Source organism: Conger conger, chromosome 2 (genome assembly GCF_963514075.1).
Source record: "Conger conger chromosome 2, fConCon1.1, whole genome shotgun sequence".
Taxonomy (NCBI): Eukaryota; Metazoa; Chordata; class Actinopteri; order Anguilliformes; family Congridae; genus Conger; species Conger conger.
In genome coordinates, this window is record NC_083761.1 from 62,923,882 (window position 1) to 62,939,557 (window position 15,676).

At 40.8% G+C, this 15,676-nt stretch overlaps 2 protein-coding genes across 2 annotated transcripts; one reads left to right on the forward strand and one right to left on the reverse strand.

The window, feature by feature from the left end:
- Positions 1-627: 627 nt before the first annotated feature.
- On the reverse strand, positions 628-5,884 carry crym (crystallin, mu). Its single transcript, XM_061232576.1, has 8 exons — positions 5,589-5,884; positions 5,337-5,487; positions 5,042-5,104; positions 4,775-4,876; positions 4,294-4,477; positions 3,953-4,074; positions 3,141-3,225; positions 628-1,124 (listed from the first exon to the last, which is right to left on the reverse strand). The coding sequence occupies exons 1-8, from the start codon at positions 5,756-5,758 to the stop codon at positions 1,060-1,062; spliced, it is 942 nt and encodes a 313-aa protein (XP_061088560.1). The 5' UTR covers positions 5,759-5,884; the 3' UTR covers positions 628-1,059.
- A 2,021-nt stretch (positions 5,885-7,905) lies between these two features.
- Positions 7,906-15,648, forward strand: si:ch211-256e16.3 (kelch-like protein 20). The gene is made up of 11 exons (XM_061232089.1): positions 7,906-8,035; positions 9,061-9,348; positions 9,463-9,789; positions 10,159-10,302; positions 10,760-10,946; positions 11,141-11,287; positions 11,966-12,094; positions 12,429-12,605; positions 12,838-12,984; positions 13,213-13,378; positions 13,485-15,648. Exons 1-11 carry the CDS (start codon positions 7,988-7,990, stop codon positions 13,654-13,656), a joined length of 1,932 nt encoding a protein of 643 aa, XP_061088073.1. The 5' UTR covers positions 7,906-7,987; the 3' UTR covers positions 13,657-15,648.
- The last annotated feature ends 28 nt before the right edge of the window (positions 15,649-15,676 follow it).

The following is a 15,676-nucleotide window of genomic DNA, read 5'->3' on the forward strand; positions in this document are numbered from 1 at the left end:
TTGAGTCAAGTGCCTCTTGCATCATCTAATTCTGACAAACATTGGTATACTTTTGGTTCCAGTGTAGTCATAGAACGTCTGAAGCATCAGCTGCTGTTTCTGTTGAAAACAGTCATGAGGATAGAGGATGGTCATGCCTCATGGCTTTTGGGGAGGAAGCTGTTCAGGAAGTGGAGAATGGAGAAGGATGACTTCCCCACTGGTACTGTAAAAGGTACTACCCTCTGACAGGCCTGTAAAATTTTGGGTAGTCTACAAGTCATTTTTACAGTCCAACAACAAATAAGATTGCATACTGGGCTTGTGAGAATATTGCTGATGCTTGGTGAAATGTTTAAAAAAGTACTTTCAGTCAGGACAAATGAGACAGATCTTGGATTTGACCAATTGTGCTAATTTATGAACTCAAAGAAATGGCAGCATACAGATCATGAGACTTGAGGAACTGGTCTTGAGCGCCGGCTGTTACATAACCTGCAGCCCATATGCAAATACTTGGTACAGCTTAAGTGAGCCCTTACTCGTTGCATATAAACTACACATGCTATGGCAGCTAGCCAGCTGTGGTTACAATGTTAATTTGTAAATAATCAAAGCACATATATAATTGCTGCTTTTAACAATGGCTGTTAAGAAGTAGAATTTATTACAAATTACATGCTCAATGCGTTTCATTTCAGTCCATGTAATGCTACATTTCACATTAATATTCACTGATACCGTATGCAACTAGAAACAATCAAAGCTTTTTATAATAGTGATAGTAGATGGCACACACGCCCTTACCAAAATAATCATATAAAGATCATGACAAAAGAGATCATGAATCAGAAATGATACAGTATTTTGTGTATGAAATAGTAAATAAACATTGGGCTTTAAAATATTTTATTGCGTTTTAATTTCAAGATTAATTTGTTGATATGCGGAATGCTGCTAATAGATTAGTTGGCGTTTAGCAGACAGGCATAGGCTGGTCACAGCACAGTCTTGTAAATCTCAGTGTTATAGTTGATGTCGTTGCAGAAAAACCCTTTGTGGGACCTTGAAAGGAGTCCTTCACTGTTGGCTCTTCCACTGGTCAAACACAATCTTTGCAGATACTGCATCCTGAATTCCCATCCCTTTTACAAAACAGCAATGGAAAGATACTTGGAAACAGAGTGTATACAATAGTTTTCATTTTAAAGGCCTAGCAATTCACTCCTGCTTACCACATACAATAAAAACATATTGATTTTGGGTTATTGTTTCAATAAGTACAATGCCATGAAAAAGTATTTGCCCCTCCTTCCTGATTTCCTGTATGATTGCATATGTCGTTACACTGTATGGTTTCAATATTTAGACAAAATGTAATATTAGACAAACTGCATAAACAAAAAATACATTTTTCTGAATTATAAGTTCATTTATTTAGTTTTAAAAAGTTAATCACCCATGTAAAAAAGTAATTGGCCCCTTAGTTAATCAACCAATTAACCATATTGAATTGATAATTAGATTCAGCTGATTGAACATAGCCAGGCGTGATTGCAGGCAGCAATCCGGTTGAATCTAAAGCTTACATATTGGACCTTGCCATCAGAGTGAAGTAGTCACCACCAAGTTTCTACAAGCACACTGTGCCATGATCAAAGAAAATGATGTGGAAACTTTGTTTTATATCTCATCAAGGGTTCCAAAGTATATGGCTCTGGAACTTTGGACCGTGTTACCTTGCTATTTGAATGACATCACATTTTTCACAAGCGTTTGATTTCAATTTCAGTGTAGATTTATTTAGTTTTAAAAGCAGGTGTGGTCGTTTTACTTTTAGTAAAAATTGTTTTTACAAAACTCATTTTTATTATTTCTTTTTATGACAATGCTTTTTTCCTCACACACTTTTCGTCTGAGATTTACATCATGGTAATAATCATATTGGGACTGTGTGTAATTAATTTTGTTTATTGATAAAAGTGATTTATGGTGATTGATGTAGACCACAAGCGTGCAGCCAAACACTATACTTAGCAGTGATGTTGGTTGCATTTGAATTACTTGGCTAATCATGCCTTAGGGAGATGGCGGGTCTTTCGGGACAGTGCATATGAGACACAAATACGTTTGTGGAGACCCTGAAGGCAGCATGCTTTTTATGGGATTGCTAGGGTGTTTCCTAATGCAAATCAATATGAACGGGCATGCACATTCAATTTACAAACATTTGCCATTTATCTCGGATACACCTAAAATGCTTGGAAGGTCTGCGCATGTTTCATGAATCCCATGTAGATTTTTTTTGTAGGAACTACAAAATTAAGTTAATATTTAAGTCCACATCTGAATGGGATAAAAGTAACAAAATTAAAGTTTTAGTGGCCTAGTTAGGGAGGACCTGAATCAAGCAGTTCATGTTCAAAAACCTATGAATGTGTCTGAATTAAAGCTGTTCTGCACGGAAGAGTCAGCTAAAATACCTCCACAGCAATGTGAAACACTAGAACTGATATGTGATATGGGTAATTTTCTTCGTTAAATAAGTGAAATAATCATTTTAAAATGTGATTTTGTTTACTCCAGTCTAATATTACATTTTGGTTAAAAATCCAAAACCATTCAACGTGACAAATATGCAATGATAGAGGAAATCACACTTTTGCAAGGCACTGTATAAAAAGAGTAGCTCAAAACCATGAGCAGGTTTTGCCATTATCTGGAGAAGCACTGCTGTCAGATATTTCTTAAACCCTATTTGGAAAACTGTAGCCTTGAGGACCAATGAATGCTATATGATTCTTGCTATAAACATGAAAATGCAGATTTATTGATTTCTAATGAGCTAGAGGAACTGTATCAATTATCAGACGGGAAATTTGATTAAACAGATATTGCTGAAATATGCATGAGGTAACATTGATGATTAAGATGATTTCATATAAATCAGGGATAATCAAATCCTGTGAAACACCAATATACACCCAGTGAGAAATGTATTTGGTATACCGGTACACCAGCTTCTTAATGCAAATATTTACTCAGCCAATCCCGTGGCAGCAACTAAATGCATAAAAGCATGCAGTGCTTTTATGCATTTAAATGGTATTAAATAAAACGGTATTAAATATGAATTATATTTTGTTTAAAAGCAAACTTACCAAGGGATTTGAATACAGTGGTTTTCTCACATTGGGCTGGTTTAGTCCCATTGATAACTTCACCCAACTCTGCAAATATACTGGCCTAGAAACATTCATTCAATCATTCCGTAAACAGAAATATGGCAAGCAGTACTCTAACAAATACTACTTACACTTCAAACACATACTCAGTAGTAATCACATGTAATTCAAAACCATGCAAAGTTGCAGATAAGATAAGCTATACTTTAGTGAACCCAGCCATTTGTCCTCTACCTTTAACCCATCCTAATGATTCCAGTTCTGAGGCCAATGCCTTGACCAAGGGTAATGGCAAGAGTATACCTGCATGTGTGGAAACCAGTGTACCCAAAGGAAACCCCCAGGAATACTGGAAAAATATGCCAACTCCAAGCGGAGAGGATTTGGCCAGCCAGGACACAGAGTACTGGGGAGGCAACAGTGCTAACCACTGCATCACCATGCTGCCCACTAAATACTATGAGCCTTCACACATGCTAAACAAAGGTAAATGTTCTTGAGATGCAATGTTCTTGCTTCATAATTTTTGGGAGAGTGATTAAAGCTAGCATACAGTCTATAAATAATAGTAACAAATAGAGTGAGCACTGTTCAGCAGTACTAACCATGAAAAAGCTCAATCTCAATTACTTTTACCAGAGATGTGTATTTAACTTTTTTCTCCCCAGCAAATGACATAAATAAATATGTCTTTTCTAAAACATAAAAGCAGCTAAAGGATGAGTGGTAGAATTGGGCAGATTTTAGACAAGGGTTGGGTTAATTTGGAAGAGAGGACTGTACTGTACCCCAGAGAGAATAATATCTCCTGATTCGTTAGAGGCTCCTTCTCTACTGTCCACGTACACCACGGCCTCTCTCATCAGAGCATCATCCAGCTCCCTCCAGTCTGGCCGGCAGGCTCCCACCGCTGACACAACAGGAGAATACCATGGGCTATGTGTTGATGCACCATGTTCATGAATTTCACATTTTGAATGATACAATATAAATACCAAATGTAAAATGAAACTAAATCACATTGTCGGCTCTAATTCAGAACTTTCCTGTTTGTTCCATATTTGGCAGCATATGAATGGTTGCCGGAGTATTCCTGTTTGCTATGCCATATGACGTGAGATGATCTCACCGGCCACATGAGCACCTGGCTTCACCCATTCACCCTGCAGGACAGGCTCTTTTGCCATAGTAACTGTGATTATGACATCAGACCCCTCCACAGCTTCCTTCACAGAGGAAAACACTGTCACAGGGCCATGGACAGCCCTGGCAAACTGCTCTGCTCTCTCCCTCCTCCTACTCCACACACGTATCTAGGGACAAAGTACACACCTAGTCAACACTGTAGACGGCCATTACAAATTAATATACTTCTGAGTCTGACAACATATGTACTACGTAGTAACAAATTAACTATGTGGCTGACATTTCACCTTTGAACAAAGTCACAAAGTTAAAAGAGAATGTCATATGAATTGTATTCTTTTCATGAATAATTAAAAGTGAGTATGTGCACCATTCAGAGAAATATATATATTTTTTAAGAATTCAGCTAAAGGAATTTAAAGAGTTAATGAGCACCAGATGCATGTTGTCTCTGCTCCCAGTACCTCTTTGAAGAAGAACATTTGTGTGAAGATCTCATAATGGCTGACAGCCTGACCGCCAGAGCCCAGAATGCACAGCACCTCTGCTTTGGGTGGCATCAGCAGCTGGACAATGAAGAAACCATCACATGCAAACTGTGAAACATGGCCAGCTCATATATTATAATGAGATATAAAGGTGTCTCAGATGCATTCTAATTTTTAATTAATGAATGCATAAAGTCTATTGCAGTGAGCATACAGTGATACACAGACTTCTAATACACTTACTTTGGTAGAAATAGCTGAAATTGCTGCTGTCCTTTTTTCTGTGATGGCTGTCCCGTCCATGACCTAGAGATATCCACCATAAAGCATCTGTGACATGACATGTAAGAACATATAGGTGCTGTCACCAAACACGGCATATGCCACATAAATTATATGAGGGAATCATAACAAGGCAGTTCGGTCTATAAACGTTATTTTTATTTTCCATTGAGACGTCTTCAATCATGACACATCTGGTAAAATAACGTAGGCAAATGCGTTTATAATTTACGTGGACCTGGTGATTAGTACTTACAGCTTTTACATCACCCCGTTCTGGATCAAAAAGCAACACAGTCGCCTGATGTGCAGGCAAAAGGGAGTCCTGGTCTCGCTGGTAGAAGGATACCATCTTAGTGGCTAAAATGTCTTCGTGAACTACATATGCAGGCATTAACCCAAGAAATCTATGGAATAAATAGACAAAAAAAGTTTTATGTATCTATGCCTGTGTTAAATAAAGTACTATTATTCGTTTCTAAAAATGATTATGTCCATATGATCCTACCCATTGTATCTTTGAAGCGGGACAGTTATCCGCAGTGGTTGGATGATCTCTGTACTGTTCCGTTTAGAAAACATTCCCATTGCACTCTCCAGCATCGGAATTAAGTCAGAATTATTATGCAGAAGTCGCAAAACCTCTTCACGGCTGATCAGCACAGGCAAATTGGACATTGTTACAGCAACTTTTGTACTTTTAGTTTAAATACTTTGGAATTGCAGAAGCGTTGCTTCCGCCCGAGTATATATTAAATCTCGGCTATCAGATATTGCCTATCTGTTACAATAAGTCACTACAAGCGCGACGCCTGAAAGTAACTTTTAGTGGTCACATGGTGCGTCAGAGGCAATAATAGGCGGGTCCATCGGTCGTTCAATAAACAAATCAGTGAAGCATGCGGTTTTTGATTTCTCAGCGTTTGTGGCGATGATGGGGGTCGGTTTATATCAATATCAATATCGATTTAGCCAATAGCTTGTTTAGCCAATCAAGCACCAGCACCAGTCCGGGTCGAAAAGTTTTACATGTGACTTTTGATGCCAGCACATACGTGGAGCCCACTGCAATGCGACATGCAGAGCACCATATCAAACTGGGATATTACTGTAAACTGCTAGTTGAATGGCTTGTGAATATCTTGTGGAAATCATGCCACCCTATTTTTAAATTGGGCCAATTATTTGATTGTCCTTGGAATGGAGCTGTCAAGAGACACACCACATTTCATCACATTATGTCAAAACATTTGTCATTTGTTCACTTTTTATGTAAAAATGCATGCCCATATACACATACCATCTATCAGTGTGTCGATTTAAATGTGAATCACCAGGTGAAAGTGATATGTGAACTAACAAAATCCAAAATGGCTGCCAGTTCAAAATGGCAGTGACCAAAGCGAACATCACCATATTCCATTTTTTGAAAGGTGATTAGTCAGAGTAGCAGGTTTGAAAATTATGTTTAAAAAAAATGAGAGAAGTTCTACCCTTTAAAACTACCTTCAGAAGGTGCCTGGATCACTGCGCTCAACCAGTGGAAGATGGAAGAGGATACATGTGTGTTCAGCAGTTATAGTTCCGAAAACAACATCTCTCGTTTTATTTTTTTTTCCCCGCACAGGTTTTTCAAATACATAGCTTAGGAGTTGCTGTAAGGTGTATTTCTTCACTTTGAAGGAGGTAGGCTACTGACTCATATAGGCTTCAAGTCTTTATGCTAAGTTAACACATTATGAAATGAAAATTGAGCCAGTGAATGCACAAAAATGAAATCTCATCTAAGTCTGGGCAAGTCTGAAAAAAGGTATATTTGTTTTCCTTTAAAGATGGCAGCACATCCAGGCTTAACACACATACACACAGACTTTTTTTTCACACTCATGGTAAGAACAACGTGTGAAAGGCAAAAGTTTGGGCATGTTCGGCTGCCACAGATACTTGTGTTCACTGATGATGAATTATGAAGTGGACAGAAGCCTCTTATCTGCTCAAGTTCAACCAAATGCCTCCAAACTCATTGGACGGCGTTTAGTCCAACTGCAAGACAATGATCCCATACATACTCCTCAAGCAACAGGAGTTGCCATATCAGCCAATGAGTGGACGATTCTTGACTGGCCATGTCATTCACCTGATCTGAGTGCAATTGTACAGGCCATTCATATGATGAAGAGAAGACTTAAGGCGACAAGCCCCTGAAACAAGCAGAAGCTGAAGATGGCTGCAGTACAGGACTGGCAGAGCATCACCAGAGAAGATACTCAGGACCTGGTGGTGTCTATGAATCACAGACTTCAAGCTGTCATTGCATGCAAAGGACATGTGACATAAGTACTAAACATGACTACTTTCATTTACATAACATTCATATGTCCCAAAAGTTATGGTGCCCTAAAATGAGGGGCTTTTTGTAAAACGTGTTCTAATTTCTACATGGTGAAATCCCCAAACACTAGTTTGACAGATCAGAAACATCAGAATTCTCAGTCCACAGGAGAAGCTCTTTGAGGCACTTCTTGGCAAGCTATCATCCTGCTATCCTGTTTTTGCAGCTCACAAGTGATTTGCATTGTGCAGTGTTGCCTCTGAAGTTCTTTTTTTTAAGTCTCCTGCTGACCACCATATACAATTAAAAACCGTGAAATGAATTTAAATTTCGATTCTTAAACATGACAGTTGAGTGTTCTTGGCGAAAAAGCTAAATTCGTCAGCATTGCTTTGCACGTCTGCAAACAAGATGCACTTACCATTCCAGGTCAATAGAGGGAACTGTTTTCTTTTAACTCATAATCCTGTCTGTTCCAATATTTTGCTGTTTATGCTGCAGCATAAACGGAGCTAAGGAGATGGCGCTACTATGCTCAGTAAACACTTTGAGATCAAAATGAAGATTTGCCGCAAATGATCAATGGCTGTAGCTTCGAGAAACGGAAGACATTTGCAGACATCGTAAGTTGTTTCGTTTCCACACGGACCGTGCGTATTCTGAGGAAATTAAAGGGGCTATAAAGAAACATATTGTTAGAGCTAACGCTGTGTGGTTAGATGAAAATTGCAAATTGGAGCGTGCAGCCTGTTCAGAAGGTTTTTCTGCCTTTACGCACGGTTATTTGTAGCGAAGTCGCTATTGAGTGGGTGTAATTATTGAAGTTTGTAGGCGTTACATGTGTAGCTAGCTAGCTATAATGGAATTCCACGACACTCACCGAAATGTATAATCCTATTGGTGTTGCGCAGTGATGCAGTAGCGTTATGGAGGTTAAGAATTAGCTATGTCAACATGTGTTTATCTCTTGATGATGTAGCTACAGTTTGTTCCCAAGTTGTTCGACCTAAAAAAAATATTGTTTTACATTGAGCCCATATATTTAGTAGTCGTTAGCCGTCTCGTTTGGTTTCTGAAGATGCTGTTCGGAATGTTGATTAAATACAATGCACTATCTGCAGTTTACTCTTAAAGTTAATATGATGGAATTTCCCTGGAAGGGTGAAATTGTAACTATGGGAGCTGTATGGTACTCCTGACAATGCCATTGCTATGTAATGGCTGGTGAAAACTCCTGAGCTGAAACTAGCTTGCCATTAAAACGTGAACACTGCATGAATGTCTTATATGTTATAGATAGTTACGGCATATTCTGGTGAATCATGTTACGGCGTTAAGCGCAAACTAATTCCAGACTAATTCTCTGGAATATTTATGTTAGCATATGCATCGGTGTAACCTAGTGGGAAAATATTAGTCTAGGTTTACATATTAAGTAGAGTAAGACTCTACGAAGCTAATAGCCTAAGCTTGAATCAAACAGAACAATAACACACCAGAAAAAATTAACCTGGCACTGTCAGAACTACACTGCAATGTTTTAGACCTCTAACATTATTGAATTCTGCTTTGTTGATTTAAAAAGGCTCATGGGTAGCAATGGCTGGTTTATAATACAATTTTGGCATATTTCTGCCCTTCACTCAAGGCTGCCTTAAAGAGGAAGATGGAAATCCTGGCTGTAAATGTGTCAGCCACTGCCCCTTCTGCTGCCACTTCAGCCCCATCCCCCGAACAGGAGGACTCAGGCTTCCCGCTTGCATCCCTGGACAGCGAGGACTATGTCTTTGTGGAAGCACGCCATTCCAACAAGGTGCTGGAAGGACTAAACAGCCTGCGTCTCAACAATGCTTTCTGTGATGTCATCCTGTGCTGTGGTGGCCAGGAGTTTCCTTGTCATCGTATAGTCCTGGCCTCCTTCAGCTCCTACTTTCAGGTAACTGCTGTAGCGGGACAGTGAGAAGCATTTTTCGGCTTGTCCTAAAGTAGATAACTATATAAAAAAACCAAGGGCATTATGCCTCACCATGTTCCGCTATGATGCTTACAGGCCATGTTCTCGACTGATCTGATGGAGTCCCGGCAGGAGCGTGTGGCCATCAATGGGGTGGAGCCCCAGATGATTGGCATGCTGGTGAGCTATGCGTACACTGCTGAGGTGGTCATCTCCAAGGCCAATGTGCAGGCCCTGCTGGCTGCTGCCAACCTACTGGACATCATGGCAGTGCGCGAGGCCTGCTGCCGCTTCATGGAGCGGCAGATGGATGAGATGAACTGTGTGGGCATCCACTGCTTTGCGGAAGCTCACTCCTGCCGGGAACTGGAGAGGCAGAGCATGGAATATATCCTGCAGCACTTCAGCACCGTCTGCCGCCAGGTGAGCTTTCACCAGTGGGTGGGCTGGCCCACTGACCAAGCACACACCAGTATGCAATTCTGTTATGACCATGCTGCGAGTGGTAACAGGGCTGGTGTTTATGTGAAGAAATACCTTGCATTAATAAATGGCATACACTTTTTTAAACGTGTATGGTATAATATTGTTCGTATGGTGAATATTGCTTTATAATAGGAGTATGGGAATGTTCAGTTCTGTCTAATCTTTGGGTGGAAAATGGCATGACTATTTAAAAGAAGACATTTGTTTAAAGTGCCTGTCTGTTGCAGATCAAAATGACCTGAGACTTCAGTTGCCCTTGCTGCCCATAAAGCCCCACTCTCCTTCCCTAATGTCCTCTGTCCTCAGGAGGAGTTCTTGTCTCTGTGTGCTGACAAGCTGACTGAGATCATCTCCAGCGACCATCTCAATGTGCCGAAGGAGGAGACCGTATTTGAGGCTGCCATGCTTTGGCTGGAAAAGTGCGCCTCCCGCAGGCAGAGTTTTGAAAAGGTGCGCAAGAGTACCAGAACTGGAACCGTGCTGTGATGTAAACATGTACATGCATGAACAGTGTAAGATAATAATAATAATAATAATAATAATAATAAAACCTAAGGGTTAAAAATAATATCACCCAAAATCAATCCAAATGGGGGTACACCGATGACCTATGATGTGTTGGCCTTTATTAGGGATTGAGGATACTGATAACAGCCCTTCATTCACACTGAGAAGTAAAGATGTTGAAGCCGGTCATATATGTTCAGTTGACTATTCTATTGAAACAAACCAACATTTAGATTTATAACGCTGTGCTAAATAACTTGCAAAAAACATTTTCCAAACAGAATCCCAGTGGCAAATGTTTGGTGTAGAGAGAGCGTTAGCTGTAAAAGCCTAATGTCAGCGTAGGATTGATTTGAGTTTATCCCCATCCTCCCATATTCACGTCTGTTGTGTGTGGCAGGTCCTGGAGCATATTCGACTGCCCCTTATTAGTCCATACTACATCCATGATGTGGTTGAGTCCTTGCCTGTGGTCAAGGAGTCCTTGCAGTGCCAGAGGCTAATCTCCGAGGCTAAAGATTACCTGCTGCTGCAGGATCGGCGTGGCGAGCTGTTCGGGCCTCGAGCACGGCCACGTAGATCTACAGGTGAAGTACGCACACACTCAAACATGCATAGCGCACACCACACGTACTGTACATACAACTCAAGGGCACCTTTGGAATTTAAGACAATAACTTGGTTTAACATTTTTTTAAAGGCGTGTTTCGAGCTCAGCATGTTTGAAGTCATGAATGCTGTGGTGGAGAGATGAAAGCTTTTGCCTCCTGCCCGTCCCTAGGCACCGCAGATGTGATCGTGACTGTAGGGGGCGAGGATGACAAAGTAGTTCTGCGTAGCGTGGAGAGCTTTGACCCGGTCACCAGTCAGTGGAAGAGCCTCGCCTGCCTGCCCTTCGCTGTCAGCAAGCACGGCCTGGTAGTGTCAGGTGAGCAAATATTCAGCTTTATATACATTTATATATGTTTTTAATATAGTCTTATAATAAAAAATTAATAATGTAAATATTATGATGAGCAGAGTGTATGTGTGTTACAGAAAGTGTACAGCAGTTTGAGTTCCTGTGTAGTCTTGGAAAGAGATTATTTTTTCCCGTATGAATATTAATTAATTATAATTGTTAAGTATTTGTTAAGAGCCTAGGAAGCCTACAATGAAATCTGTGTAAATTAATATGCTGCATTTTTTATTTTGACATCTATCAATAGTCGTTAGTTATTTAATTTCATTTTGTTTTGCATTGCTTTGGATAAAAATGCCTGCTAAATAAAATGTGATGTAATGAATAAAGGATTTGTAATATTTCAGGATAATTAATAATGATTAGTAGGCACATGGAGGAAACCAGGTCTGCTGGGCTCATCCTGTTAAGGCACTGTTCTAATGCATAGAAGAGCTCAGGTTTCAAATCCACACTGTACAAGTACCCACTGTGGTGGCAGCCCTGAATGGTCATTCACATTTGACTCAAGCATCACCCAGGGTGGCAGAGTTTCAGGATGCTAGGAGCCTGAAGTTGTGTGCCTGGTCTGAGAGTTCCTGCAGAAATGCAGAGAAGCAGAAATGCAGCAGCAGAGGCCCGTCACGTGACTCCTGCCCTCCGCAGGTTCCACCCTGTATCTGGCAGGTGGGGAGTTCCCTGATGGCTCAGCCAGCCGGGAGATGTGGCGCTACGACCCCTGCTTCGATTCCTGGCTGGAGATGGCCCCCATGAACGTAGCAAGATCAGAGCTTGGTGAGATGCTGCTGATATTTAACATCATACTCTGAATTTAGCAGCTGTGAAATACTATAAATTACACAGGGTTCTCTTTGATGTTTTATTTTTTTGAACCACGATAAGCCCATGTTTAATGATGAAAAATAAAACATAAATTAAAAAAGGCCATCTCCTGTGGACTTGCTTCCCGTTTAAATCTTTTGCAGACTGAAGCTCAATCCTTCAACCCATCACATGGCCTGCAGTACTACTGTGCTCATACTGCTGTGATTTCCAATCTGTAGTCACGTATATTGCATCGTGTGGAGATGATCTATTCATATACGCATTGAATGGTGTTCCCATGCAGGTCTGGTGATGCTGGATGGCTTCGTGTTTGCAGTGGGGGGCTGGGAGGGCCGATCCCGCCTAGACTCAGTGGAGTGCTACAACCCTAACACGAACACCTGGCACTTTGTGGAGTCAGTCAAGATGGCGGTGACCAGTCCTGCAGTCGTGGCTCTAGATGGACTACTCTATGTTACAGGTGGGAAAACAAGGCTATCGCGACATGTGCTGACAGTATTTCATTGACATTTCATTACAGTCGACTTGTGTAAACCACATAAGCTCAGGACTCGGGTAAAATAATTGTTACATTTCTCATTTATATTGGTGCATACAATAGCAGTACCTATGGGAATACAAGGCAGTAAAATCAGTCCTCACTGTGACTTGTTACCATTGGTCTCCACTAAATGTGTACTCCTGTTGTATAGGTGGCGCTGTTCTAGAGGATGGTGATGGCACAGACCTGGCACAGGTGTACAATCCCAAAACTTGTGTTTGGACCGAGGTGGCTCCCATGCAGATCGCTCGCTCTGGCTCAGCTGCCTGTGTTCTAAAGGGCAAGATCTATGTCATAGGTGAACATTTGCATTGAGTCTATACCCATATTCCTAAAATGAATCTTGTTTAGTACATTTATGCAAAAAGATGCTAAAACTCCGCAGAAATAATCAGGCATAGTTGTGTGTGTGTGTGTGTGTGTGTTTAAAATATGTCGTTTTTGTCAAGCAGATTGAAGCAGATTTGAGTTGGGTTGAATGCCAAAACCTTTTCCATAACCAGTCCCTATCCCCCTGTATACGCAGGTGGCTGGCATGCCTCTACAGAGAACACTGATAAGGTTGAATATTATGACCCAAAGAGCAACCAGTGGACAATGTGCGCTCCCATGAAAGAAAGACGCTACCGTCCTGGGGTGGCTGTAGTGGATGGAAAGATTTATGTGCTTGGGGGAGAGGAGGGATGGGACAGGTTTGTTTTACTCAACAGTTTTTACTATTTATATACATGTGTGGAGATAATCCTAGTTGAAGATGCCTTATAAGCAAATTCATAATACTGTGTTTCCTTCCTTCAGGTACCATGATACTATTGAGCGGTACTGTGAAGAGACAGATACTTGGGAAATTGTAGGGGAGATGCCAACTAGTCGGAGCTGGCTCAGCTGTGTGTCCCTGCAAGTCCGAAAGGATTCACACAGTGCCAGTCTGCCCAGCGCTGCATCAGAAGCAGAGTTTCCTGCTGACTAAGAGCCATTGTGATGTATGTGCAGCTAAATTGCACAGTTGGCACTACTAGGCGAGGTGATTGAGAGGGGACAGGGCAGCTGAACCACAAGCAGTCTGACACCTTCACTCTGAACCCAGCTCCCTTCCCAGCATTCCTGTGGACGTTAAACAGACTCAAGCATGCAGCTCTAAAGACTGCTCCTGGGGTTTTTTGGAGGTAGGGGGTGATGCCTCCAGTCCCACGTACTGAAGGTTAGATGTTTCTGTGGAACTCTGTGTATCCAGAGCGATGGCCTTATCATGGTCAATGCACTGTCCTTTGAGGAATTCCGAAGGGGTGACTTATGTGGGAAATCTGCAGTTGTCCACTTGATGCCAAGTGTTTTGTGGAGACAAGGTTGAGAGCTCACAGGAAGGTTTTAGAGCACACCTTATGACAACTGCTCACACCGTCTTTGTTCATTGTCAAGTGTCCAATTTCATTTTGTACCAACAGTGGTGTTATTTTACAGTAGCAAGTCTGTACTGCAATGTCAAAAATCTTAACGCTAGTGTGTATTGGGTGATCTGTAGTGCCAGTATGCAGTCTAATCATTATTTGCCTTGATTTTTGTTATCCTCTTCCAAGTGCTTTGATTCTTGCGGTCTGCCTTTGTCCATCATTTCAAATTGTCAGTAATTTGGCTGGAAAAAGAGGTTTCCCTTCATTAAGCACAGTCCCAGGGCATAGATTACAAAACTGTCCACTACATTATCTTTTACATGTACTGCTTTTAATTCTTAAATGGTCAACAGAGCCAACAATCTAAAAAGATAATGAAGCCAATGCATTTTAAAACAAACAAGCAACTAGTTTGTTTTTTGCACATGGTTCTATCAATACCAACTTGCAGAATACATTTAGGAATTTTGACAGGATGTATATACGCACAAGTTGGGGTTTTTTCCCCCCAATCAATAATTGGGAAATACCATAACCCATATTTTATTCCAAAATTTGAGGAAAAACTACTCGGTGCTGCATAGGAAGAATATGTACCCATGACATCCTTTTTATTGACCACGTTCATTGGGAACGTGTCTGGGTTTCCCAATATGAGCCTGTAGGGAGTTTCACTGGTTCACCATCCTCTCCTGCCAGATCCAGGTAGTTGAGGTTCCATCTCAAGGGCTTAAGGATTTGTATCGGGTGTGTTTGAGGCAAATACCTCGATCGGGCTGGTGTATTTCATCCACAAACGTGTGCATGACGTGCATTTTTGGTAGTGTGTGTAACTGAGGCTTGCTCAAGTGTTTGTTCCCTAGTGATGTGATTGTGTTGACTGAAAAGTGAAGAGTTGAATAAAAATGTGTAAACGTCACCAGACACACTAAATTGAAATCACTAAAATAGGATGCATACATTAATTTAGCAACTTCAAGCAAAGTAGTTTCAAATAAGCGCTTTCGTATCTTCTGGGATACTGATGGGCTTTGCATATTTCCACATACAGTTACTTCTCAAAGTACTTTTGATACTTTGTTGAAGCGATTTTGGGCATCTCTGCATCAGCTCTACACTTTTAGACCACATCACAGATTTGAATGAGATTAAGCATGTGGATTTGACCTGAACCGAAATTACTAATCTGAGATAGTCCATATGTCCCAGACTAACAAATTAGCATTACAACCTATCCAGCGATATACAAGAGAATTTTTTTTTTTTTTTTTTTACAACCGACTGTAATGGAGATGAGGCAAGCCAAAGTCATGGAGCCGGATGAATTAGCGCAAATTGTGTTAGTCCACACCTCTCAGATTAATCAGACGCACAATTTCAGTTCCAGGGGTTTCTTATGCCAAATCAGCATGCTAAATCTCATTAAAATCTGATGATATAGTCCAAGTGTGTTGAATTACATGGAATTACCCTTTTGTGATCTCAAATCAGTACCAGGTATGGGGTCTGATGTCTTGTATCCATGTGGCAATGTACTGCTGTAATCACAATAAATATTGCAGTTTTTGTAAGGTTATTGTAAGGGTCTTCATTTATATA

Bases quoted from the DNA above. Each gene is read 5' to 3' on its own strand.
- crym (XM_061232576.1), bottom strand. From the start codon at position 5,758: ATGTCCAATTTGCCTGTGCTGATCAGCCGTGAAGAGGTTTTGCGACTT. The intron at 5,105-5,336 runs GTAAGTACTAAT...GGATATCTCTAG, and splicing joins AACGGGGTGATGTAAAAGCT to GTCATGGACGGGACAGCCAT. The intron at 4,075-4,293 runs GTGAGATCATCT...CTGTTGTGTCAG, and splicing joins GCCAGGTGCTCATGTGGCCG to CGGTGGGAGCCTGCCGGCCA.
- si:ch211-256e16.3 (XM_061232089.1), top strand. From the start codon at position 7,988: ATGATCAATGGCTGTAGCTTCGAGAAACGGAAGACATTTGCAGACATC. The intron at 10,303-10,759 runs GTGCGCAAGAGT...TGTGTGTGGCAG, and splicing joins GCAGGCAGAGTTTTGAAAAG to GTCCTGGAGCATATTCGACT. The intron at 10,947-11,140 runs GTGAAGTACGCA...GCCCGTCCCTAG, and splicing joins ACGGCCACGTAGATCTACAG to GCACCGCAGATGTGATCGTG.